General features: G+C 46.9%; 1 protein-coding gene across 5 annotated transcripts in view; it reads right to left on the bottom strand.

Annotated features, from left to right (window-relative positions):
• Nucleotides 1-3,791: 3,791 nt before the first annotated feature.
• FRMD4B (FERM domain containing 4B) overlaps nucleotides 3,792-27,076 on the bottom strand; it is a 125,842-nt gene continuing 102,557 nt past the window's right edge. For all 5 annotated transcript variants that reach the window (XM_039559058.1, XM_019280467.3, XM_019280468.3 and 2 more), the window contains exons 12-23: nucleotides 17,852-17,928; nucleotides 17,308-17,446; nucleotides 16,676-16,817; nucleotides 16,412-16,545; nucleotides 16,205-16,324; nucleotides 14,738-14,966; nucleotides 12,005-12,061; nucleotides 10,408-10,555; nucleotides 9,120-9,245; nucleotides 7,670-8,475; nucleotides 6,961-7,093; nucleotides 3,792-5,505 (exon numbers count right to left, since the gene is read on the bottom strand). In XM_039559058.1, the coding sequence (XP_039414992.1) occupies nucleotides 5,385-5,505; nucleotides 6,961-7,093; nucleotides 7,670-8,475; nucleotides 9,120-9,245; nucleotides 10,408-10,555; nucleotides 12,005-12,061; nucleotides 14,738-14,966; nucleotides 16,205-16,324; nucleotides 16,412-16,545; nucleotides 16,676-16,817; nucleotides 17,308-17,446; nucleotides 17,852-17,928 (2,232 nt within the window). In that variant the 3' untranslated portion in view covers nucleotides 3,792-5,384. The remainder of the gene's footprint in view (nucleotides 5,506-6,960; nucleotides 7,094-7,669; nucleotides 8,476-9,119; nucleotides 9,246-10,407; nucleotides 10,556-12,004; nucleotides 12,062-14,737; nucleotides 14,967-16,204; nucleotides 16,325-16,411; nucleotides 16,546-16,675; nucleotides 16,818-17,307; nucleotides 17,447-17,851; nucleotides 17,929-27,076) is intronic.

Raw genomic sequence — 27,076 nt, forward strand, 5'->3', positions numbered from 1 at the left:
TATTAATCTTCCTGAAAACTGTGTAAAAACCCATCTGTGACAGCATGTGCAATTCAGCAATTATTTACTGCTAACTCTACCTTTATTCTTACAATTCATCTGTGCTCTGGGCAGGGCAGAACCTCAGGAGTGATGAAAGCCTCATGATAAAACCAGTAGCTAGAATTAAATGTTAAAATGTACCCTCTCTTTTTAAACCAAATCTATAGTTTCACTCCCAGTGTTGCCTGCCAGCACAATTAAATCAGAACTGCAATAACACGATGTCAAGGATTCTTCAAGGAGCAACACCATCATCATAACCTTTGCAAGGAGCAATCACCTCCACATTTATATGAAACACTGAATTCAGCACAAGCAGGTCAGGTGAGAAAAAGTCATCCTGGGAAATAATGTCACCCTTCACACTGAAATAGGGTGTATCTTTCTTTTATAGCATCCAAACCTATCACAGCCCCACACCTCATGTCCTCCTGCCACCAAAATGTGCCCACAGGCAGTGATGCTGCAGAAGCCACACGGCCACCTCGTTCTGTACACATGGGGCACGTCCTTCCCTAACCTCAGGCTGGGAACAGGTGGAAGGATTTCTTCTAGAGTTACTCCAGCTGAGCCCTGGCTGGCTGCAAACTCTTCTCCATCTGCAGCCCTTTGATGACACTAATGATTAAATATAAATTGAGACTCATTCCTGCTGTGCTGGAACTGGGCAGGAGATGTCCTGGGAGGCAGAGCACATCCCTCTGCAGTCAAGGACTTGCTGAAGGATTTATGGTGATTCCCTTCATCATACGGGACAGAGAGGTATAACAAAGGTGGAGAGATGGCAAGGAGCTGCTTCTTGTTAGAAGTCTTGCTTCTCTGTCATTAAGGCCCTGACCTTTGTGTCATGTGTCCTTCTGGGCTACCAGCATTGATCACAACTCACACTGTCCCTTCTTCCAAGGAGGAAATGGCACCTCAGGCCTGATTTGCTCCATCAGAGCGCCAGGTAAATATCTGTGATGAAAAATCCTGTCCTGGGAGAGATTTCACTGAGAGAGATTTCACTACTTGTGTGAGGCCCTGCTGTAGCCGAGACTCTGAGTTTTATTAAATATGATAGAAAAGTACAAAGGAGATGGAAGAATAGTGTGGAATGCAGAAATCTTCCTAGGAGTAGTGTGAACATATCTAGACAGTGCCGGGCAAGCACAGGGTGCTTCTCCCCAGGCTCAGGAGCGCTTCTCCTGCAATGATCCCAAAGCCCAGAAGATGGAGCAAACCTTCAGTCTTTACAGGATTTCCTACACCCATTTTGTGACGGGCTGGGTCACGGTGGAGGCTTCTCACCTACCCAGGAGCTGCAAACATTGCTGCTGCATTGTTCACACTCCCGCTGAGCAAGCCCAAGGTCATCAATGAGAAGTCAGCAGAAACCTGCAAGAGTCACATATTGAGTCACCTTGGCCAAAAACTTTCACGTAAGTATAGCCAGGTGAATGTTGAAGATTAGTGATCTTTAAACATTTTTCCTATGTTGGGGGAGTCCCGGCCTGAGCCTCATCCCTCCTGGTCCCTGCACCAGAGGAATGTCCAACACCAGCCTCCCACGGGGCTAGTGGCAACTCCCATCGGTGTTTGTCCTCCCATATAGCAGAGTATTTTTGTTCAAAACAGAAGAGAAAAGCAGACAGCAATTAAAAATATCAGGCATGGCTTATTTTAGTTCAGTGCCCAAATTCCTTTGTAAGGACTCCGGCAAGGACTGGGTTTTCTTCTTAACTAAAAGCACTCAGAAACACTCCACTACACAGAGATTTAAGTGGGGTTTTGTTTCCCCTCCACAATCCCATCAGCAGCATCGACATTCTGAAGAGACAGACGTTTGTAAAATCGAAACCTGTGGGCCTGGTGTTCCACCTTGTTCACCTTTTGGCTTTGTTCTGATATTACCAGATAAGAATTGCTAGATATTTCTTCATACTGGAAGGGTCAGGAAGGATTCCAGAGGAGCACAAGAGGCAGGAAGGCTCCTCTCTTCAGCTCTGCTGTCAGGCACTAGATGTCCTCAGTTATCCTGGTGAGACAGGCTGTGGTTAAACAGCAACACGCAGATGAGATAGGAATTCGAACAAAGCACAGGCAATTTGTATTTCAGCTGTGAACAAATAAGATAATCATTACAAGTATGTCTTTATTACCTCCTCAGCTGCGTTATACAGACTGGTCTCTGTGAGCAGTTGTGCATGTGCATCAAAACATCACTCCAGAAATGCAACAAAGCAAGCTGGAAATCTGCAAAGGGCAAAGTTAAAGGTCCTGGGGAACAACTGGCAAAAACTGTGTGCAGCACCAGCTCCCTTGATTGGCAAGAGGTGCCACAGGGACGTCACGCTCTCCCTTTCCCTCCCTATGCCACCCAAGACTGACCCTAAGCAACATCTGAGAAAAGAGAAGTTGGATATTCTTATTCTCTCTTCTTCTGGGCCTCCTTCTTCACTCCGTACTTCCACCCTTCATAAAAGTTCCCAAAAACACAGCTCTTGCAGAGCCAGGCATGTGGAGAATGACAAGAGGGGCTCGAGTGCTACAGCTCCACCACCCTGCTTCCATTTCCAGCTCCTCTGCCCAGCTCTCACTGGAAACCGCAGCCAGGCTCCGAACTCTGGCCCTAGAGGTTTTATACACAATACCCCCACATACAGCAGACCATCCTCAGCCCAAACCCACCTCAAATTCCCATCTTCTCAACAACTTCACCCAGAAGTGCCCTGGTTCTGTCCCAGCAAGCCAGGAGGCCAGGCTGAGTGCCAGCGTTGTGCCAACACGGATGTGCAGGGCTGAGCTAAATCCTGAACTGACAGAAAAGCCAGTAAAAAACTCAGTGGCTACAGCGTTAAAGGAATGCAAAAAAAGTTTTAAATGGGGCACAGGCCTTGTTACACATCTCGTTTCCTTTTTGTATGAAAAGCTTTGGGAGTGCTGACTCCATGAGCTCTGGGTAAGGAACTGGACTTGGGACCACTCATCTTGCTGCTCAAAGCACTGATGGTTTGTAGCAGCAGGGAGCAGTCAATGAATGGAGAATGTCTGCCAGCAGACAAACCTCAAAGGCTACTGGGAGAAATGAAAAAGTACAGTGTCATGGGGGTAATTTTAACGGGCACATCTGCAAATGTTTTTAACACCTATTTTCACCAGAAACCTGGAAATAAGAATATAATCCTTACTGGTGGTTGTGAAGTTTATGGATGCCACAAAAAGTAGGGAATGACAAATAACTCTGAAGAGAGGAGAGTGAGACTGAATAATCTCAACTACTGGCTGACCAGGGTGCAGAAGCAGTTGCACATCTGAAAGCCAAGTCACTCCTACAGATAGGTGGGTGTCTCGGGGCACAAACTCCAAAGAGGACACAGCATGTGAGCAACACAAGCCCCAAGAGCGAGGTTCCAAATGGGAAAGGCTGTGGCAAGTTCTAGGTGCAAGGACAAATAAGCAAGAAGCATTTTCAACAACACAAGGCCACCTCTGTCTCTGTATCACTGCAGGGATGCTGAGTGAGCCCACCATGGATCCTCAGTGCAGCTGATGGAGAGGGAGAAATTCTGACTTGAAATCCTGATGTTTTGGGAGTCTCTGAACTGCCTGGGGCCAACCTTCCTGCAGATAAGGCCACTGACCCTCTGCACTTGGCCCAATACCTCAGGCCAAAAGAAATCAGACCATGGTGATTTACTTCAAAGCCCTGAAATAACACACACTGCACTTTTCCAAGCACTCAAGGAGAAACAGGAGGAATGCCGAAGTGGTTTTGGTAACACACTTTTTAGTTTATTGACCTATACAAAATAATAGGTCTAAAAAATTCAGGAGTAGTAAAAGAATAAGCAAAAAGAGCTTTCGCATTTCTAGAAGGCTATACAAATATGCAAAACCAAGGAAATAAGTTATTTTTTATTTTGTTTTTTCGTTTAATTCCAAATCGCGACTCTAATAATACAAACGACTAAGTACCAGCTTAACAAGTGTGTCCTTCTGTATATATTACATGCTCTGGAATATTGGTAAAAAAAGTCAAAAAAGTTTATCAGAAACTTTTCTATTCACAATATGAACAAGGAGTAACTAATCCTTTGTATAAAAGAACAAAAGAGCACCATTTCTGGAATCCTGAAGCACAGTACAGCTGAGAAACGAGAGAGATTTTACCGTATGCAGACGAGTCATCAGGAATCAGGCAGGATAACCCCATGCCAATTTGTTCCTACAGATGGATGACCTGAGGTAGGTTTATCCCTCTTAAATCAAGACTGCAGTCGCAGGGTTTTTTTCCTACACAAATGGTTCTGTGAAAACGCTGTTCTGTCACTCAGTGACTTTGCAACGCACCTGGCAGTTCAGGTGACTCGCGGTACAATCCTAATGCCCCCCATTTTAAGGCACCCACTTGGCTGTTTGTGTTTGCATCCAACTTAAAATACTGGCCATTGCTACCAAATTGTTCCCTGGGGCTCTCCACTGTGGATCCTCGACCCACTGAGGCACAGCAACGTGTCACTGTCACCTGGTGAACAGCGGTCACCGTGCAGCCACCGTGAAAATTTGCCTGCTCCTCCACACAGTGAAGTTGTACCATGGAGAGGTCATTAAATGGGCTGCTATTAATTATGCTTTATGGTGGAAAAGAGAGTTCAAAGTTTACTGCTTCTGTTTCCAAATCCACAACTACCTATAGTTTTACATGACATATTGTGTCAGCATTTTTTTGCTTTCCAGAACTTGCTTGTGGTGCTAACAAACACTCTTAACAACACCCCAAAAACTGGACAGACTCATTCAAACCTCCATAATAAAAAAATTCCAGCCTTCCTTCAAGTAATGTTCCAATACTGATTCAGTCACCCTTTGCCTCACTCATGCACACAGTATCTATCCTTCATAAGCCTATGAAACTCCTTCCAGGTCCTCATAAGCCATGGCAGAATAAATTTTCATTTTTTCTTCTTCTTTCAGACATCAGACTTGTGCTCCTAGAATTTTCCATAAGAGTCTCCTTTTCACATTTTTTTTTCTCTGAGGTTTGCCTTCAACACCTTCCAGTCTTTCCAAAAAGTGCTTGCTATATATAAATACTTCAACCAAGTGCTGCATCTGGTCATAGATGAACTGTGGCTTGCCCTGGCTCCCATGGGCTGTATGAATTCACAAAGAAACGCCATTTGTGGAAAGACTTTGTCAGTTTGCTACAGTCCCCCTCTTAATGCTGAATTCAACCTTTCCCAGCAAAACAGCCCGCTTCCTCTTTTTGTTCCTTTTGCAAGTTCCACCCGAGGTCCGCCTCAGCGCCGCAGCATTTTGTGCAAGGCACGCAGGGGTAGGAAGGAGGGGCTGCACTGGGGCTACACGAGCGTCCCGGGCTTGGAGTCCTCATGCCAGTACAGCCTCTGCTCGCTGCTCGGCAGGTCTTCCTCCAAGCCATCCTCCTCGTCACCGCCCAGCTGGCTCGGCTCTGCGTACGTCCTGGAAGGCAGACACGGCACCGGGATCAGCTGAGGGTCTTCCCCAGGGCCCCTAAAGACATGCACCTCCCTTGGGCTCAAAGCTGTGCTGGTTATTTTCAGCTTGCCTCCAAACACAAACTCATTTTTTTGGGCTGCAATCAGTAGAATTGTGTGCAAGAGGGATCTCAGCTGCTCAAAACTGTCATAGAATTGCAGACTGATTTGGCTTGGTGGGACCCTAAAGATCATCTTGTTCCAGCCCCCCTGCCCTACGTGGGGACACCTTCCACTAGACCAGGGTGCTCCAAGCCCCATCCAACCTGGCCTTGAGCTCTGTTAAGACTGTTGGGTGTATTAATTGCTTGTTTGCCATGATCACATTAAAGTAGAAAATAAAGCAGATGGACAATCAGACAAGTGATTCAGAATATGGAAAATTAATAGCTAATGAACCTCATTTAGATAAAGCTGCTAATATAAGCAGAATTTTCAAAGCTCAATTATAAGAAATTAAGAAATTAGTAGAAACAGTATTTTTAAACACTGTTGCCATAGATATTTTAAATCACTTCGATAAAACAGCCCATAGCACTTAGCTGAGAAAAAAAAAAGGATCTAGCAGCAGCTTTTATGTATTCCCTTACACTTTCATTTATTTTAAAACAAACAAAATTAAAAATTCAGTATTTTCACACAAGTCGGTCTGGCAGCGAGCACAAACTGCAACCCACAAAGCAGGAGGCACACGTGGGGTACTCATTACACTGAGCATAAGTGTATTTAAATGTGATGGCATTTGTGGGGGCAGAGTCATTCCCCAGGGCAGGAGATTTCTGTCCTCACAGCCAAGTGTTCTACAGTGGAGGAGACCCATCAAAAACGCCACAGAAGCAGCGAGAGCTGCAGGAATTCCTGCAAGGACTAAGCAGACCCTGGGCTCTCTGCAGCCCTTGACAGAGCCCCCACAAGCAGGGGGGCCTGTGCAAACAGCAGCACAACCCCCATGGCTCCTGGGTCCAGCTCTGCCAAGGGAGATTCCTTGTTTTTCCAGAAGTTTATCAGCACAAGCACTACAGCTTCAGAAACCCAACAGGACTGTGTCCTGCCAAACTGCAGGGGTTCAGGATGGAGCCCCCCACCAGAGGGACTGGGCTCACTGTGAGCTCTGCCTGCAACACTGCCCAGGGCATCACAGCTACAGGGAGTGGAACATCTTTGATTACCCAGCTGCAGCCAGAGGAAAAGGTTGTGCAACCAGTGAGTTCATTATGACTGCTCCCCCAACTTCCTTCAGTGTTGGGGTACAGTTAGTGGTGGTACAGCTGATCTGCTCCACACAGAAAACCTGCTCTCACGTCAATTCTCTAAGTACTCTTCACCCTGGCTCTTTGAAATCAAGCTGATTTGCTCAGAAGTTTTAAGAGCCTGTGACATGCAGGAGGAAGGGCAGAAAATCTTCATATATTTTACTCACCTGCTCTGCAAAGGAAGGTTGCCATAAACATTCCCATAACAGCTGGCATAGGAGGAATGAGACAACGTATCGTAGTCTGAAAGTCCCAGTGCAAGGGGGTTTCTCCAGTTCCCAGCAGCGTTTGTAGAAGATGCTGCAATTAAAAAAAGGATTACAACAAATTAGACTTTTCTTCAGCTAATCAGCTGAGGCAAACAAGACAATTCTCATCAGCGATCTCTGGGGTTTTTCAGGGCACATAGGCAGACAACACAAACATAAAATACGATTTACAAGCCCTGTAGGGAGGAAAGCACTGTACAGGTGGTATCCTGGAGCTTTAAAAATGCTTTCTGACACATTCAGTGATGTTCATCGGGCTATATTTGGAAGCCATCACAGCCACTGCGTTTACATGGCATGAAGCTTTGTACACTGCGTCTAGTTGCTAAATACACCTGTCTGAAACTCAAATGCTCTTTGCCCTTCTCTGGGTTACTGTACTTACACAAAGAGCAAAAGGTCATTTTACACTTGGGAGACGATAACAAGCAAGACCTTCCTTCCAAGAACAGAACAAGATCCTACTTGGTTCCTCATCCACCTTTCAGGACAAAGCTCTGGCCTGGCTTCCACTCTGCTGACTTCACTGAGGCAGTTGCAGGGGACAGAACTGAAAGCACAGCAGGAACTTACAAAAACATTCAGCACAGCTGAAATCAGACATTACCTGAAGAGAAAGATGACACCCGACTGCTTGGCGAGCACGGCGTCTGCAGACCAGCAAAGCCCAAACTCCTCTGAGACCCTCTGTCAGACTCAAAGCCTGCCTGCAGGCTGTGACCCTGCTCCTTCTGGCTGGAGGCACGCTGGTACCAGCCACGGAGATGCTCTGCTACTAAGGCCTTGTGAATGTTTTTGGTTATGTGCTCCGTTTTAGCAACTTGCTTCCTCGGGAGCCTCAGGGTTGCGTACGGGTTGTGTGGAACTCTGTCCACCTTGTCCTCGTGGTAGGACTGGAACTCCCTGTATCGGTCATATCCGTAATGTGCCGATGAGCGGTAGGAGGGATTGACACTGTACTGCCCCTCCGTGTCACTCTCATAAACATATCCTCCGTTGTAATAAACGTCAGCTTCAGTGTACGGGGAGTATCCAGAAATATAGTAATTAGTGGAAGGCTGCTCCTGATTTTTCTGGAAGATACCATTGCGGACATCCTTATGGGCCAGGTTTGGCATGCTTCCCGAACTTGCAGCAGAAATATTGTGTTTCTTCGACCGTCTTCGACCCCTGGTCCTGTTGTCGAGGGTCTGAGTGGTGTAATATGGATTAGGAGTGGGTGTCACGCAGTAATACTCTGCACTTGACTGGCTGGTGTAGGATGATCCATCGTCCAGGATCTCTGTGCTGCTGCTCCGCTGGGACTTGGACAGGGAGAAGGCTGTCTTTTCAGCAGGAGTCTCGGACAGCAGGTGGGTCTGGGATTCCAGACTTCCGCTGCGCTGCCGGCAGTGGTGTGGGGAAACATCTGGCCTGGAACAACACAGATGCTGGCTGGTTAAAGGCAGTCTCACACAAACATACACACAGAGCTGCGGAGAGCACACATGGACAGGTCAGCTGCCTCCCCAGTCGAAGCACAACACAAATCCTGCCTTATCTTTCTACACAGAGTATTTGCAATGCACAGAACTCAGTTTGGCTGAATTTTGTATTGGCTGCAACAGTAGGAGATCTCCCATATAATAATCTGTCACAGTGAGCAAGGTTAATCTGTGACAGGGACACACAGAGCTAAGGTCACAGATGCACATTTGGTATTGATTTACAGGAGGGCTCCCTCAGCTTTTACGTAGTTAAAGCCTACACAAGTAATGAGCTTGGAGCAGAATATGGGAAGACGGGTTTCCTTTGGACCTGTCTCTCAAGCTCTTGATAACATTTTAAGATTCTCAGCATCTCTCCTTCCCCAGCATGGATTGTCAGCTGTCTGATAGTACAGGTGAGCTCATACTCCAGTTCTGTTCCCATAGTAATGGCTCTAATCAACGTTTAGAGAGCCTGACCCTGCTGTGGGAAAACTGTACAGCAAAGGACCCTTTGCCCTATTAACGCCATTTGCTTTTATTCTTGTGTTTCCCCAGCTGGACATGGCCCTTAAAGCACAGGTCCCTTACTGTAAGTGGCTGCTGCTGTAGGCGTTGCGTGTGAGCACGGGGGTTGTGGGCATGCTCCTCCCACCGTGGGGCTGCGCCGGCCGCTCCAGTGTCCGGAACGGGCTGCTGTGGGTCGAAAGCACGTCCCTGTGGCAAAGGAGACAAGCCCAGTGAGGTTAAACATCCCACAAGTCACAGCACACCGAGTATGTGCACCTGAAGTCTTGAAGAAAAAAACGAAGGGTGGAACAAACATAACTGGATGTGCTTCCCAATGTAAAGAACAGAATTGTTAAATAGGAAGAAAAACTCAACCCCTTCCTGTGGTTCAAGGGAGGTCTTTACAGGATGATCAGCAGGACAAGCTGCTGCCAAAGGACAGAAGCATCGAGGAGAGAGCAGGTAACAGAGAAGCAAAGGAATTAGATTTTCAAACTAAGCACATCACAGCTAAATGGGTACCTATGGCTATAATTTGACTTCTGAACTTCATGTGGAGGAGTGCTTCATTTGTCTTGAGACACAGATGACAAAACAGCAAAGACACGGCATTACTCAAAACTCTAAACCGTTCTAAAGCATGTCTTTAACAGCCTGCTCACACAAGACAGTCCAAGAAATCTCAGGATCAGTGGGAATCCCTACACTGAGAACAGCTGCTAGCACCAGATCTGACATGATCACACATGGCACGATCACACAATTATCTGCAAACCTACTGCTACTTATGTACTCCATGGAGCTGTTCTAGCTTGGAAAGTGCCCAAATCCCATGGATACACACAGCTGGCACTAATGATGGAAGCTGGTTTAATACCAGTAACTCTGCTTGTAAATGGAGAATTGTCCATCAGGCCTTACATGAATTGTGCCTGCTTTGACAATGTACCTGCTGAAATACCGATACCATCAGGAGGGATGGGTAGGGTTTGGTGCTGTCTGAATCCACTAAGCACAGTCATCAGGAAAATGACAAGTTGTTTAATTAACACTGAAAAAAACCCCAGAAACTGAGACGAAGAGTGACAGCAGTGGTAGGCATGAGCAACTCCTTAAACACAGCCCTTGCTATTAAATTTCTCACCCATCTCAAAACTCTTCACAAAAACTACAATACTCTTCAGTTTCAGATAGTGTGTCAACTACTAATAGACACTTTTGTTCCTAAACAGGAAATTCAGCTCTCATCACCAAATCCTGCAAGCCCAGAAGAGCGTGGAGGCAGTGGGCTCTACTGGAATGCTTGGCAGGGGCAGGATGGAGCTCATGCCACCAGGTGGAGAGTGCAGCAGCAGTGAGATGTGCCTACCTGGAGTGCCTGGTTTCCAAGAGCTGCTCATTTATGGATGACTTCCTGAGATGAATTCTCTCCACCCCAAGAGACTTTGGTGGAGGAAGTCTTGGAGAAAGCTGCGCAGAGCTGGGTCTCTGTGCTACCACAGGAAGCGATTCACTGACTGTTGGAAAGGAATATGCATTTTGTTAGAGCAAAATCCTTGGTATTTTTGCCCTGTGTGCAAATCTGCGGCCCCTAAGGAGAAGCACTTTGCAGTACAGAGCCAACAACAGGAGCTGTGGATCCAGAAAAGCTGTCCTGCCTGCACTGAGCTCTCCTCCACACGGACAGGACATCGTGGAGGCTCCTACAGATCCCAGCAGCACTGACTCCTGCGGAGACTACACCCAGCTTGGGGCTGTGCCAGATCACAGAATGGAACTTCCTGGGAAAACATCTGTTTGCAGAGCAATCCTTTTCAGAGCCAAGCAGGCAAGCTCAGCCTCTGCAAAGGCCAGTTCCTCTCCCTCACCTTCCAGCTCTTGAAAATGACACTTTTAGTTTTGAAACACAACCTAAAAGGGACTGACTTCAAAAGCAATTGAATGAGCAAAGACAACTGACAGACACATTTGGCTGAAGGCAACTGGGAAGATGCTGGTTTGATCCTTGTTCTCACTTTGCTTAGGGCACAACCAGGTCCCGACAGAGCCAACAGGAAACTCCAACTAATGCATATAAATGCAGGACAAGCATCACAGAGAACATGTTCACAAGCCTGGCTCCACTTCTACTTGTACAAGCAGGAATCAGGTGTAAATCCATTTTATAGCATCACCTGGTTGGTGTAAGTCTAAAACTGGGACAAAGTGAGATCAGAATCAGGCCTGAACTGAAAAGTGAGTAATAATTCAGATAATGTTTGTCCCCAAATGATGATTATCCAGTTTAAGGGAGAGGCAAGCCAAGTCCTTTCCACCTTGTGGAACAGGGTGTGAGTGTGTCTGTGGGTGTGTGTGTGAAATGAGTAAGCTGAGCAAACACCAACCCATGCAAGATGCAACCTCACTAGGGAACAGATAAATGTAAATAGAGCGTTAATATCTGTGACTATTCCACTTTTCTCTAAGTTTTATGGTAGCTGTGAGGACAGAAGGGCTGGGCTAATCATCCCAGTTTGTAAGTCCTTCAATTCTAGGCCAGGTCCTAGGGGTGACGTATCTGGCACCCACAGTGTCCTCAGCTTGCAGGTTGGTCATGTTAAAACCAACTTCCTTCTCTAAAGCTGACTCAGATCAGCTCACAGAGCAGCAACTTTCAATAACTAACCCATTAAGAGGAAAGACATTCCTGAGTAGCTATTTTTTCCTCCGCTATAAAGTAATTTATCATCGAAAGCCACCAAAATGATAGAATCATAGAATGACTTGCATTGGAAGGGACCTTAAAACTCATCTTGTTCCAACTCCCTGCAATGGGCAGGGACACCTTCCACTTAGAAGTTTTGCTCAAAGCCCTGTCCAACCCGGCCTTGAGCACTTCCAGGGATGGGACACTCTGAAGGACATTAAGTCAAAGAAATAGCTCTGAATGGACGCACTTCTTGGAAAAAAAAGGAGAAGCATCATACCATCATCATAGGTGGTTGTGTCTGACAGGGAGCTGCTCTCGGATGGAATGATATCATCTGTGAATAAAAACAAAGACCTTAAGCATAAAAGAGCCAACATCAACTTACAAATATCTAAATGCAGTTTATTTTCTAGAGTTTCAGAGCCAGCTGATACTTGTAACACTGCAATCCGTATTCTTTAGCCCCCACAGCCTGAAGACAGTCCTGGTACACCATCACTCTGTGTGTTCACTGCAGTTCAGCTAGCAACCCAGGTAATTATCAAAGGAGATTTTTTTTTTTTATCTGCAGCAGGAATCAGGCCAAGATTTACAAAGGTGTTTTCCACCCGACTTCCAAAGATCTCACAGGGTGTTTTGGTGCTTCAGTCAGAGTCAGGAGCCTACACAGACATGTAATCTTGGCTGTTAGCAGCTAATCTCCTCTAGGTACACCTGAAACTCCACCAGATAGGTACAAAAAGCCTTTTGAAATCTGGCATCCGCTTTTGAATGTTTCATCAGCATATAGATTCTGTTTCAATTAAATTAAGATATAATTTTAGAATAATTCCACTGATTTCCATCAAGGTATTGCAGATTCCAACAACACAGACAGCAGGAACTGTTGCATGGGCATACTAATTTTTTGTTTCTTTTACATTTTGTTACTTATTCACAGCACTTCACTGTACCTGCCTCACCCTGATGCTACACACTGTTCCTCACTGAGAAACAGCCTGTCCTTGCTAAGGCTTGGAGCAGACCACCAGCAGCAGAGAAATGAGGCTCAACTAGAGATAATTAACCCATGGACAGCTCAATCCCTAGGCTGTTTCTGGCAATATATGGCACTGGTGGGATAAAAAAATCTCCATGAACCTTCAGGCATGAGAGAAAGGAAGCAACAAAAAATTACAGTGGCAGCCACTTTGTGTATGACACCTGCTCGTGTCCTCAGCCACCACAAGCACGTGCAATGTGCAAGGAGCTGCTCTTGATGTCAGTTTGCTGCCAGGAAAGGTCTGGTTACAAGAATGTGGTAAATAGAGCAGCTGTTCAAGAACAGCAAAAATCAGGACTGGCCCCTGCCCTGGGGGGACTTGTCAGACCACCGAGGATGGGCTGCAGCTCAGCTTGCAACCTGACACTGGGAAAAAGCTTCAGGGGAGCTGATTCATGTGGATTTGACCACGGGGTGGTAAAGCATGGAACTGAGCCCAGTGCAGGGAGGAACAAAGCCTGCTGAGGAAAAGAAAAAAGCCAGCCTAAAGCTATAGTGCTGGTTTCAGGGAGGGTCTGCAACGCTGACATATTCAGATATGGTGACATATCTGAATTTAAATCCCAGATCTGTGCAACTCCCTGCAAAGGTGGAAGAAACTCTGGGCTAGAGATGGAGGTAAGGAAAGACAAAGTGGAACATGGAGAGCAGTCCAATATGTCCTTCACCTCCTTTCCCTTGGGGCTGGGATGAAAATAGCTATGGTTTGATTCAGTAAATCAATGGGACTATTTAACATATTACTTCCAACAAGTCATTCCCCGAATTCACAGACGCAAGTGACTCATCACTGCTCAGCCTTCTGAAACCCAGACCTGGAGCCCAAGAGCACCACTGGTGACAGTGGCACGGTTACACATAAAATCAATTATTGAAGCAGGTGACAGCTCTGCTTCAGGTAAACAAATACACACTGCAGGGTGAGAGCCTGGGACTGGAAGGGAATTCAGCTGCTTATTTCTGGCTCGGACAACAGGGCAAGAAACTGCCAGCAACAAACAACAGTGACCATGGATGGGCGGACGGATGCATGGATCTCTCTGCTCACCAGCCTTCCTGGGCCTTACCACACACCAGGTGCCCCAGGTAATACAGGACCTTCCACAATCAGTATCCAGACTGGTGAGCAAGAGACTGGAAAAACACACGTTTCCCTCCCCTCTGTCAATCAGGAACAAGCTGGGCCACATCAAATACCGATGATCAGCCTTTCAGAATAAACACTTTGTGATGATGGATAGCCCAGTGATGCTGTGGGGTGTGTCAGGGGTAGGGATCCAAAACTCCTTCAATTGGCTTGGATACTAGCAGGTTTGCACACATTATCCTATGAAGCAGCAAGAATCTCACTTCCCTTAGGAGAATCACACTCTCAGAATGGAGGGACCAAGAGGATCTGCTTTTACTGTGCTCATCAGTGGCAAATGGGTTTAGTCAAAAATCTGTTTGCTACTAATTGCATTCATAAACTCCTGAACTTCACTTATGACTTCCTGGAAATCAGGAATTTTGCATCAAAGAGCAATGTCTTTGATCCTTATTTCCTCAGTCCTGTAGAAAAACCTGCCTGCTCTATTCCTGCCGGAACTGAAGTGCTGCGGGAGGGACGGGGGAGAGATCTTCCATGTGACAGCTCAGATGTACAGCTGCACTCAACACACCAGGAATTCAAGCACCAGAAAAGCTTCATCCAAGATGTTGCTGCCAGCCTTTTTGTGCAGAGCATCTTCAGTCCATACCTGGTGCTGGAGCACGTCTGTGCTTGCTCCCAAAACTGCAGCTTACTTGGCCCCCAGCCCACAGCAGAGCACTGACTGTATCAGATGCAGCAGTTGCATCTTTTTATTCTTATTTAACTGCCTCGGAGAAGGTAAAAACCATACAGAGGAGATGTAAACAAAGCTTCTAAGTAAGCCAAATTGCTCTTTTTCCCTCCTGTTTGCATCAGAACATGGGGAATTCTCTCACCTGGTAGAGCCAGAGTTGATTTCTGGGTTGGTTTTTTGCCACACTTGATTCTATATTCGTTTATGGAGTTTTCTATCTCTTGCAGCTTTTTTACAGCATCAGCATACTCTTGCTTTCTTTTCTTCTTCACGTTTTTGCAGAGGTCTGGCTCGCTGGCAAGTTTCTTTGCAGCTTCCACCAACTTTTGGTGTATGATAAAATTGCTCTCCAAGTCCTGCAAAGTAGGATCCTGCAAATTCATGAGATGAGTTATTTACTTGTACTCCAGAGAGAAATTACCAGCGAAGGTTATTAAAGAAAAGATCTATTTTTGTGGTAATGAAGTGAACTCTTGAGCACAAAATACAGAAATACCGAAGTTCATACACAAGACAATCTCAGCATATGAAAGTCTTAGATCTTATTTCTGACTAGGGTACGATTACGAGATCTCTTGGGCAAGGTCCAAAGGTCTCAAGCCCAGGTGACATAACACAGGCTCTTAAATTCAGGTTTAGGCTGCTAAACCTCCTGCTATGAATCCAACCCTGAAAACATCTGTTCAAAATCTCTCTCTACGTTAGAGAAAATAAAAATGGAAATTGGTATCACCATACCTACGTAAGAGGGAGTTTCAGGCTTTAATTAATTGTTTGTAAACTACTTTGAGAAGCTCAGATGAAAGGCACTGCAGAAGTGCTAGCAACACATTATTAAATCTGGTCAGCAGGATTTTGGTTTAACAGCATTTAAGCAGTTCACATAAAATCACTTTGCTGCAGACATGGAGCACACCAGCCCTGTGAGGCAGGGCAGAGAGTTTCTGGCGAAAGACAGATGCCAAGTGCCCAACACCTACTTACTTGGATGATACAGCTTGTTAACAAATCTCAGAAGGAATGAGGGGGAATGGAGTGTGTCCAGAAACTGCAAACATCTGAATTACCATATCATCGAGTCAGTCTCTGCCAGCAAAGTTCATTTTAGCTTCTTGAGCAATGCAGGAGGTTTTACTCAGGAGGAACCTTCATTAAGCCACAGGTAAAACTCCTCCTCCTGTCACACAACTATGCTCACGGACAGATGATTTTGCAAGGGGGACAGTGCACACCCCTGCCACGTTCTGGGTTCAAACACCATCCCAACACTACACATGTCAATGTTCCAGAAAAGCTCAGAGCCGTGAGCTGCCAAATGGCATTATGCACCTGATCTTTTCTAATTAGCAGCAAAATATTCATTAAAATTCATGCAGCCATGGCCAAAGCAGGGGTTCAGGTCGGGTGAACTTAAGGCCTTTAGAAACAGCCAATTTCCTGGCCAGTTCAAAGCGTGGCTGAAAGAAGGGCAGAATGCATCTGGCTTTCCCACTCCATGCAAGGAACTATCCCAGCTGCCTCCTCTTAAAACACCCAAGGAAGAGCTGGATTATTTGCAAGTGGCTTTGGCTACCAGTCTGGCTCCCAGCAAACCAGCTGCCATGCTCACCTCCTCACTGGGGAGCAGGTTGTCATCCAGCTTGAACGCCGTGCCCACGCGCCTTCTCACCTGGGGAGGCTCCTCTCCAGCACCCAGGGGATACTCCTTGGGCATCTTGCCTGTCAGCTCCTGGGGAACAGAGAGGGCTCCACATAAGGCTCAGTGGGAGAAAAGGGCTCCCACCTGCCTGACCCCAGCGTAAGGTGCAGTTCTCACCGCCTCTCGCAGGCAGATCTTCTTTAGCTCCTCAACTTTCTGAAGCAGTTTTTCCTGAAGGAGTTTCTCTTTCTTCTTTAGTTCCATAATTTTCTCCTTCTTTTGTTCTTCACTGACCTCTGAATCCTGAGAGCCTGGAAAACATGCTTTGTATCAGAGGATTTCCACGTAAAGGCCATTTTTATTACCTGGTAGCCTCATTTCCCTTTTAACAAACACAAGCCCCATTATACCTGGCTACTTCACATTTACGTGCAGTATTACCTGATGAGATCAAACTGCCATTGCTGGCCATAATAAGCTGGTTCTTGGCCTCCAAAGTCACCAGCTTTGACACTTTTGGTGTTCCCATCTCTGTCAGATCCATGGCGATATCATCCAAACTTCTGGCTGAAGGAATTTTTGCCTGAAGGAGTTAAAAAAAAAATCCAGCCTCCTTGAGTTACCTCTAATTAACTTCAGAGCACATCACAGAAGATGACATTTCACACCTCATCTCCCACAGAATTAAGGGCTAAAGCAACAGCATCACACAGGTGCTTGCGGTGTGCACAGGCTGTTTGGCATTCCTCTCCCCCAAAACCTGAACCATCTCCCAGCTCAAAATCTCTGCAGTTTTCAAAACAAACACAGGAAGGAGACAAAAGAAAAGGCAGATTGGACATCCAGACATGGGAATTCCCTCTTCCATGATTACACTTCCATAGCCTTTAACTGCAGGCAGGCTAAAATGGATCGAATAACAATACTGCCACTAACAGACTGCTCAAAAAACTGACAAAAACAATTTGTAGTTTTTCTCTGGAGACTAGTTCATCCGTGGAAAAACACATGCTGAAGAATATACAGGAAAGGTGTTGAAACCCATGCTCGCAGTAAAATGCCTCATAACTTACTTTGCTTTGCTTTCTGTCCAAGTAAAACTGGTGCTGACTGATTGCCATCACCCAGATGGACTTGATCAGGGAAGTGTTTGCATACCAGGTCTGCACCACCAGCCCGCTCTGACTAAAGGTCCTTCTTGATACTGAAATTCTGAGGAGGTTAAAAGAAACACAATTTCAAGACAAGTCTTTGAGGTTTGAAGTCCACAATGCCTCTCTCTTAACCAGGCGAGGCTCAGCCTTAATTTTAGGGATGAGAAAACTCAGATTTCCTTCTCCCCATCACCCAGTGCTGCTGCAAATCTGGCCATGACAAACAGTCCTCCCTCTGCTATAAGAACTCCCTGAATGGACACACAGGGAATCTGAGAGGACACCCAGGGATGTGAAAGCCCTGGTCTGCCCTGCCAAACGCTGATCAGGATCAGTCCCAAAGCCCCGAGTAAACTCATGCTTAGCTCTGAGGCACCTCCCACCCCATTCACTAACACGTGATGATGAGTTCCCACTGGGTAAAGATTAACCTCATTGACAGAACTGCCTCCTCCAGCCTCACCTGCGGGGATCGTGTACTTCCACAGCAAATTTCTTCTCACGGAAATAGAGATTTTCCAGCTGTTTCCATTGAAATAGCTAGGAGAATTGGGAGAGAGAAGCAGAACATGGTCACTGAACAATCACCAGTCCTCTTTCCCCAAGGTGGTATAATTTCAGCAAATTACAATTCCTGTGTATCCTCAGCTATGGCATGGACTGAGCAATAACTACATTCATAACGTCAATTAAAAGAAGCACATAAATATAGAATGCCCCCTCAGTAATTTCACACTCTTACAAACAATGTACTGCAAATTGAGGATTTTGCCAATGACAACATCTGCTTCCATCAATAGCACATTTAATTTCACTGCTACAAGTTCCCAGAGATCTTGGCAGGGCAGTTAAAGTAATTTTCTCTCTGATTAAACACAAAAATCTCTTTACAAAGTAATTGTATAGACAACTATGGTCTACTTCCCTGAGTCAGAACATCCCCAGGGAATGGCAGCAGCTTGGAAAAAGCAAGTCTTGTGAAGACACTGTCTGAGACATCCAGCATGACATTTTGGAGCAGGGGTACAGCATGTACAGAACAACAGCAGCTACAGGAGGAAGCCACCCCCAGCACATACTCCTGCTAGAAACCCACATATTTCCTGCAAAGTGCCAGCTGGGAGAAGAGATCAAAGTCAGTCAGGGCTTGGCAGCTGCACCCATGGGATCAGAATTTCATACGAATTCGTTCTCCTTTAGCAGCAGCATCAGCCACCCCCTGGGGATGAGCCATCGGGGGCTGCATCCTCCCAGCCCAGCCCAGCCCGCTCCCCGGCCCCTCAGCCCAGGTTTCAGCAGCACCACCTCCTGCCCCCTCTCTAGCAGTGCCAGGGTGCCTGGATGCACATGGGGACCCACAGGGTGTCCCCAGGGATGTCCCCTGACCATGATGGGGTGCACAGGTGCAGCAGCACACTGGAGTTTACATCAGCTGCTTTCCAGACCTGCAGCCCACACGCAGGTGCTGGAGGTACCTCAATCCAGCTGGGCAGGCAGGGACAGGGTTCAGTGAGAGACCAGCCTCCGACACCAGGGATCCAGCTGAGGCACCCAGACCATCACAGCAACTCCCTCCTTTCCCCACTGGAGTTTTTCCAAAGCCTCCACGGGTGCAGCCACCACACCAGAAACTCCCAGGACACACAACATTCCCACTGGCCTCTGCCAAAACCTGACTTGCCGTGCTCCCTCCCACTACAGAAGGACTTCAGGTTTTGTAAAAATGACGTATTACACTGTGCTGCATCTGAAACATTTATAACACAATGAAACATAACCCAACACATTTGTTTTTCAGGGAAAAAGTGGCTCTTTAAGCAGCCTTTCCCTCTGTTTAATTAAAACTTTCCTTTCTAGGACTACAACTACCAGAACCTGCTGTAGAAAAAGTGAAGGCAACTGGAAATGTAATTTACTTAAATTAATAAACTATTTTCTAGACGATTGTGGAAGTTTCACTCTGCTGCTTAAATAAGTTTTATATTTGTCTTACAGCCCTCCTGCCCAGTCATACCGCCGCCAGAAGCGCCTCTTTACAACTCTGCACTGAGCTTTGAAAATACATAATCTTAAAAAACGCAAAAGGAAACAGCCCAAGCGGTCTGTCAGGACATTGAGAAATAGCGCCCGTGGGTGCTCCAGCAGGGATCCCAGCCCCGGCTGCCTCCCCGCGTCCCGCACTCACCTGGCCGCAGCCCCGCTGCCGATCGCGGCTCCCCGGCCCCGCCGGGCCGTGTCAGGGGTGACATGGGCAGGGCCGAGCCGAGGCGGCCGTGCCGCCCCTCCGTCCCTCCGTCCCGCTGCTCTGCCTTGGCAGCTTCGCCTCCCACTGCTGACACACGCCTGACATCACCACCCACCCGCTCCGCTGCGACGCCTCCCACACCCCTTTCTTTCCCCAGATAAAGGCAAAGCCCAACGGCGGAGGGAACGAGGAGGATTCTGCGGAGGGGCTTCACCCCTTGGAGCACCCCGAGTGCCTGTGGGGGCCAAGGCGGGGGCAGTGGCGTGGGGGTTGCTCGGGGTCCCCGCGGTGCCGTGTCCCGGCCCCGCCAGCCTTGACTCACACCCAGGGGCAACAGGTTCGACCAGAAGCATCATCCCGGCGTTCCCGGCCGGCCGCCCGCTCCCACGCTCGTAAAAACCATGGGCGGGCTTCAAACACGACCTCTGGAAAAAAACTGCCTTGCTGCCTCTTATCGCGGCGGGTGATGACTCCCCGTCCCCTTTATCACTTCCTTCGGGTTTTTCCCCTCCGGACGCGCTCGACATTCCTGAGGACTGCGGGAGAAGGGGACACCTGCCCGAAGGTGGTGAGGGTCGCGTTTGGCAGGAGGACAAAAGGCAGCAGCCCCAGCGCCTGGAGCAGCCTCCTGCCCAGGCAGAGGGACACAGGGGTCTGGGCGGACCCTTCCGTCAGCCTGTGCAAATCCGACACCAGGATCACTTGCAGTACCGAGAAAGGGAAGAAAAGCCTTTGCATTTTTAAGAAAACCTGCATGGAGTTGCCTCAGGATGTGGGTAGAGCCTTGCCCCATTTCCTCCCCACCCTGTGAGATCCATCCCCAGCCCAAAAGGAGCTGACAGGCGCCCCAAGCATTCGCAGCTGGGTACATTCACCACAAAGACATCTCTGCCTCCTTGACCAAAGTCTGGGATAACTCCAGCTCCCCCCTCTGCTGCTCTGCAGCAGGAGAGATGGGAATTGGTGTTGTACGAAAGACACATCTTTGCCCTTGTGGACTGAAAAGTGCCCTGTCCTCAAACTATCTCACTTAAGAACAATATAAGCTCCTTAGCAATCACCTCACCTGACCAACCCTCCTAACTCAGGTCCTTGTAAAAAAGGTTGATGATTAAATGAACAGCTTTAGAGTAAGTTGAGAGCTAATAATATTTATACAGATGCACATAGAAATAATCCTGAATGAAAATATTACAAGTTTCTGCCTAACACGCTTGGATTCATAAAAACAAAGAGGGAAAAAAATGGACTCCATACAAACAAGGACAAAAAAAAGCAATAAAGTGATAACTTTCTTTAACCGAAATTTTTCTAACTCTTGGTCAAAAGGCAGCACTCAGGAAACCGTCACTGCACTAGAGATCTCCTGCTCCCTTCAAATACTCCCTACCCTGTACAGACATGTTCCTAAATAATTCCTAACTTCAATCTTACCTAAACTACATGTATATTTAAAGACAAAAGAGTGGCAAAAAAAACCCCAAAACAAACTGGAACTGGTTTTTGAGGGCTGGAAGAACAATTAGGAATAATTAAAATGTTTTTGTGGAAGTTTTGCAATGTATGTTCCTTTTAACCAGATGATTAAGTCCACCTGAGCTAATTAATGTTTTCTTAATAGCCTTCCCATCCATCTAGGTTGTCAGATCCTTAAATGCTCCTGAAAACTCCTACTGAGCATCCCAGGGGCTGCCTGTCTGACTCTTGGGGAAGAATTTGGCCTGGTCAAGGTTTCTTTTCCGGGATTTTTTGTAGAAGGCAGAGGTGCAGCTCTGGCCACATCTCATTACCCAGGCACCTCTGTGCACCAGCCAGACTCCTACCACCCAGCTGCTGCTTTTCCAGCCCACGAGTTTAGGCTTCCTGCATTTCTACTGTGATTCAGTTCCAGATACCAAGGAACACTGAAGGAAAAGGAATCGCCCTCCTTCTCACACAAAAAGAACTGTAATAGTCTAAGAGACATGGGATGCCCAAATGTTGAAACACCTTAAAAGAAGCAGCTGGTTTTTTACCTGGCTGATCTTGCATCCAGTTTTGAATAAAATGCAAGTTTGTCCGGGCCTGATAGCAGGAGCAAACTGGCTCAGAAAAACGGCCCCGTCAGGATCGCAGGCAGGAGCTGGCAGAGCCCCTGCCCTGAGACATGCAGGAGAGCTGCTCAGGGGCTGATGGCTCAATATTCCTGTGAGCCTGATGGATTTTGTTTAAAAAAATAGTATTTTAGTATTTTTTTTCAAGGTTTTTTTTTTGCAAGGAGGTGAAAATGTGGAGAGCAGCTGAGTGCAGGGGCTATGTGGCCACACGCTGCTGCACCAGCCCCAGGCACAGCACGTGTCATAATTGTACCTGGGATGTTTCCAAGGTTAGTGGCAAATTCTGACCGAGAGCTAAATTACCCAAATCTCTGACTTTCCACCCAAGGAGTCTTTGGTTAAGGTCAGCATGGAAGTGCAAGCCATGCCCCAGTGCAGGAGCCTTTCCCTCGGGAAGCACTTCCAAAGTACCTCATGGTACGTGCGGTGCCTGCAAGGAGGCTCAGCAACCAGCACCTTGGGAGCTGGCTGGGAACAGCAATCTAAAGACAAATCTGGCAATTCAGAGCAAGGAAACATAAAAGATTTCTGCCCACAGGAATGCACCCCACCCAAAGAGGGAAATTACCACCCTGGCAGCAGCGCTGGGAGCAGGGCTGTGTTTCAGCCCCTCCACTGCACTCGGCTGTCTGGCATCCTGCCTTCAGCTGGAATCCTTGTGTGTTACACTGCTGCGCCTGCCCATGGAGAGAGGCATTTGAGGAGATGGCAGGAGAGCCAAACTGCCCCACCTGCAGCAACTTCTGAGGGAAGGAGGCAGACAGCTCCCACCTCTGCCAGCATAATTTGGCAGAGCTCACCCGCAGGCATCCTTCATGCCTTAAATATTAAGCCAGTCCTCTAAAAATCTCTTCGATCACATTTTTTTCTAATACTTCATGATCCTTTTTTTGCCTGATCCTCACTAGCACTGGCACCACAAGACCGAGGGATGTCTCAACATGAAACTGCCCCAAAACGTTTGTGTTTTGTGGCACGTGACGTTCAAGCAACTTTTTGCACATCTGGAAAGAACTGAATTTCAGAGCAGTCTCGTAAAAGCCCTGTGCTTATTTTAAGTAATTACGTGAGCTTAGTATCTTCTATCTAAATCAATGGCTTGGTGAGAAATAAACACCATAAAAGAAATCTCTGCCTAATTAGAGCTGCCTGCTGAGAAGGCTGTTCCAACGCTGCTGTGTTCTGAGCTATTCAGCAAAGCAGGACAGCACATTTACATGAAGTAAATGTTCTGCAAGGGAAAACTTTCAGCATCAACTCTTAGCATATGTCGAATTAAGAAAGAAATATCATAATACCTCCTCCTCACAGATCAGGAGCAATGCATCCCAACAAAGAGAAAGTCAAGCAAAAGAGTAAGGAGGCTTGCAAGGATGAACAAAGAGCTCCTGGACAAACTCAAACACACACAAAAAACGCCCTACAGAGGGTGGGAGAAATACAGAGAAATTGTCTGAGCAGCAAGGGGTCTGGTTTGGAAAGCTAAAGCCCTGGGAGAATTAAATCCAGCCAGGGATATTTTGAGGGTGGGCAGGCCCTGACACAGGTTGCCCAGAGAAGCTGTGGCTGCCCCTGGATCCCTGAAAGTGCCCAAGGCCAGGCTGGACGGGGCTTGGAGCAACCTGGGATAGTGGAAGGTGTCCCTGCCCATGGCAGGGGGGTTGAAACGAGATGATCTTTCAGGTTCCTTCCAGCCCACACCATCCTATGATAAACATGACCCATTTCAAAATGAGTATATGCTAACAAAAACACTTCTGAGAACACAATGCAGTCAGGACGTCAAGCAGTAGAACCGATATTCTTGGACATTTGAAACAATACCATAGCAAGATTAGTTTTTCTCTTCAGATAATGTAGTTAATTTATCATGAGGGAGTCACCCACATAAACACAGTAAGTGGGAGAACAAGTCAAAGAGCCTTCTCCAGCCCTCAGAGGATCCCCACATACTGGCTGAACACAGAATAAACTCAACTCGTGCCCTAATACACCCTCCATTAACAAGAAAGACAGACACCAGTGAGAAGAATGGGGTAGAGATAAAGGGAGATCTATTCTGGCTTGAAATGACAAACAAAGTCCTGGGACGTGTTTTATATTTTTCCTAATTGATTCAGAGGATACCAGGGACAGGATCTTGGCATGCCACCCTACAGCAAGCAGGAGGCACTTCTCCAAGCAGGAGGTGTCCCTCAGTATTAACTGCAGCTGAAAGAGAATATGTTTACAAAGCAGCAGGACTGCAGAGCTAATCCCAGGTCTGAGCTCAAATCTGAGCAAGGGTTGCCAAACTCAGTCCGTTTTAATGCCCTGTGAGACTTCAGGATGATAATCAAGTGAGCTCAGTGTAACCTCCAGCCAGTGTGGAGCCACTGTTTTTATCTACAAAGACAATTTTCATAAATGACACACAAAATAATTCTCCCTTTTCAGTCTGTTACGGAGCTGGGGCACAGTGCTTCCCTCAGTGCCTCAGCTGGCAGTCCTGGGTGAGGGGTAACACTTGGGCTTTGCTAGAAACTGCTCCCAAAGCAACACAAGCTCCCAGGAGTGACTTGGAGCAACAAAACTCCCAAAACCATCTCAGGTCAACCAGCAAAATATTAATAGCTGGAGCCAAACCTCCCCAGCCAGCTCTACACAGACAGACAGCCAGGGCAGGTTCTCCTGGTCCAGCCCCACGTCACACACCGGCCTCTCCGACATCGCACGCTCCCCTCACGGATGGTGATGATGGAGCACTGGCAGGGCTGGGCGATAGGGATCTGGAGATTGCTTCATCCAGGACTCTCCTGCAAGTTGCTTCCTGTGAGGAGCTCTCAGCCTTGGACTTCGTGCAAGTGTTGATCCAATAACAAAATCTTGGGATAACCTCTGCGCTCCAAGGCTCGTATTTAGGTATCTTTGCCTGAAGACCTACTTGGATAAAGCCAAAAGATTTCACTTTTTGAGGAGGGTGGTTATATTTCTTTGGATTTAATGGACCCTCCATTGATGGGTGCAGCTAATATATGTTTTATTTCTATTATTAATAGTAAAATTTTATTCTAAATATGGACTTATCTCTTGCCAAATGCCTATGATTCTACAGTGAAACAAACACATGTGACAGCAGTCATAAACATTGCAGAAAAGACATGGGGAATAGAATAAATCCCCCTGGTGTGAATTCACTGGGGCACAGGCACCAATTCCTGTTAAAAGCCTCCCATCCGAAATGCTGCAGCTTTCCCACCACAACAAGTATCAGAGAGGTTTGCACACCCAGAGATCACTCATAGCTTTAAAATTCGGGAAGGCCAACTTGGTCTTCATTAGACTTGAGCTCAACCTTTCCCTTCTATTATTCTCTATTTATTAATCAGCTGCATGTATATTTAAACATCACCAACTGGAGAAGTGGAGCATAATGAGGATGCTCTTTCCCAGATGGCTAAGGATAAACACAACAGCAGTTTTGATCCACAGCATAAACAGCTGGATAACACCAGCACATGGCAGTTGTGAGTTTGGCTCCATTCCCAAAAACCAAAGCAAGAAAATTCTGCTAAATCCAGCAAAAGTAGCACCTTTGACAGGAATTGTTTACATGCCTATTCCCTTCCTGCCTGCTGCTCCAGAGAGACTCTTGGGAGATTCAGGCAAGCTGCATATACTCTTCTCTCTCTGAAATAAATTATGATACATTCATAAATATGAAAATACGACAATACTGATTAAAAGGAACTTCTGCCTTCTGCATCACAGGCAGCATGGCTGTAGGTACACTGAAATAAGCAGCAGCATTTTAATTCCAAACCCATGTCAGATGTGGGTGCCCCTCTAGATCTGATGTCTGCTTGTCCCCCCAAAAGTGATCTGATTCCAATCACTTATCCAAAGTGCACTTTGTATTGCAAACCCTGAAATATTTTTCATATAAAGAAACTGTCTGTATACTTAGCCACATATTACAGGCAGCCATGGCTCAGGACAAGCTGTGGCTTGGATAATTTTTGTCCCTTTGCACTGACACCAGACAAATCCTTAAGGGTATTACAGCCATATCCATCCCCACAGTTTCAATGAGCTTACTGGAATTACACCTTCCACCCGCATTTAGGCTCCTCTCTCTCACCTTCCCTTTTAATCTCTATCCTCTGTTATATAATTATAATTTCACTAAAGCCAACAACTATTCTCATTTCCATTGTAACACTTCCACTGCAGAGATGACCTCTGGTTTTTATTTATTTTTCTTAATCCTGCTGCATTCAAAGCCAACGCCTCATAACTAACTGTAGCAGGGTGTGACTTGGTATCTGGGCCCTGCTGACCTTAAAAAATGTTCTTAATCTGCCTGGTTGATGTTGTAAACTGAAATCCCACAAGCATAAAAAATGCTTGGCAAAGCAATGCATCCAGCCAGGCAGGCTCCATCTTCTTGGAGAGCGTTGCTGGTCACAGCTGGACATCTTGGCTGCAGAATGATCCTTTCCTGGCTGGAAAATCTTATAGATGTTGCCTTAAATCAGGGAAGTGCTCAAGGGCAAGAGGACCTCCTCGATGCTCTCCTTTGACATTCAATGGCTTCATCAAGCTGACTTGATTTCCAAAGAGTTCCTCTGTGTTGCTTTTAGTGCAGGCATGGGAAGAGACATCTGGGATGAAACTCTGTGTTTTACTAAACCAAGCAGAGGAAGGACACGAGAGCTCACCCTTGGACACACAGGTATATAAATACACCAAAAAAAACCAAGTCATAGCCTGCTCTGGAAAAAGAGAAGATCAAGCTGGAAGCTTGAAGGGGGATTACTCTTTAACAAGGAAGTTTTGTTAAGCTGTGCTTTTTGGCACCAATACACTAAACAATATCATTTTGCAAATGTAAAATTCCCGGGCGGGGAGCACAACTTCATGTGAACTCCTGCCCAGATCGTTCCTGGGGAAAGAAGAACAGCAAACTCCCAGGTCTCCATCCCCTCATGGCTTAGATGTGAAGACATGACCAGGAACAACGACAGCCCTGGCCCAGCAGCATGGCTCCAGCACAAGAAGCACCAGCTCTCCCACCAGCCATGGGGGTTAAAGAACCCTTCAAAGACTTTCAGGGCTCAGTCCTGTCACAAGGACACACATGTGGCTATAGGATGGGGGGAGCTCCCACCAGCCCATGTGTTGGGTGCCTGGTGGGTTTCCAAGACTGCTGTCTGGGCTCTCTGCTGGGGGCTCCAAGGGAGCCAGCAGAGCAAGGCAGGACCCTCTGCCCTGTTCAAACAGCACAGGAGGGTGTGGGCAGAGTTCACTTTGCACCAGACACACTGGGAAGCAGTGGGTTGGAGAAGGAGAAGAACAATCTCCAGTA

Source organism: Corvus cornix, chromosome 12 (genome assembly GCF_000738735.6).
Source record: "Corvus cornix cornix isolate S_Up_H32 chromosome 12, ASM73873v5, whole genome shotgun sequence".
NCBI lineage: Eukaryota > Metazoa > Chordata > Aves > Passeriformes > Corvidae > Corvus > Corvus cornix.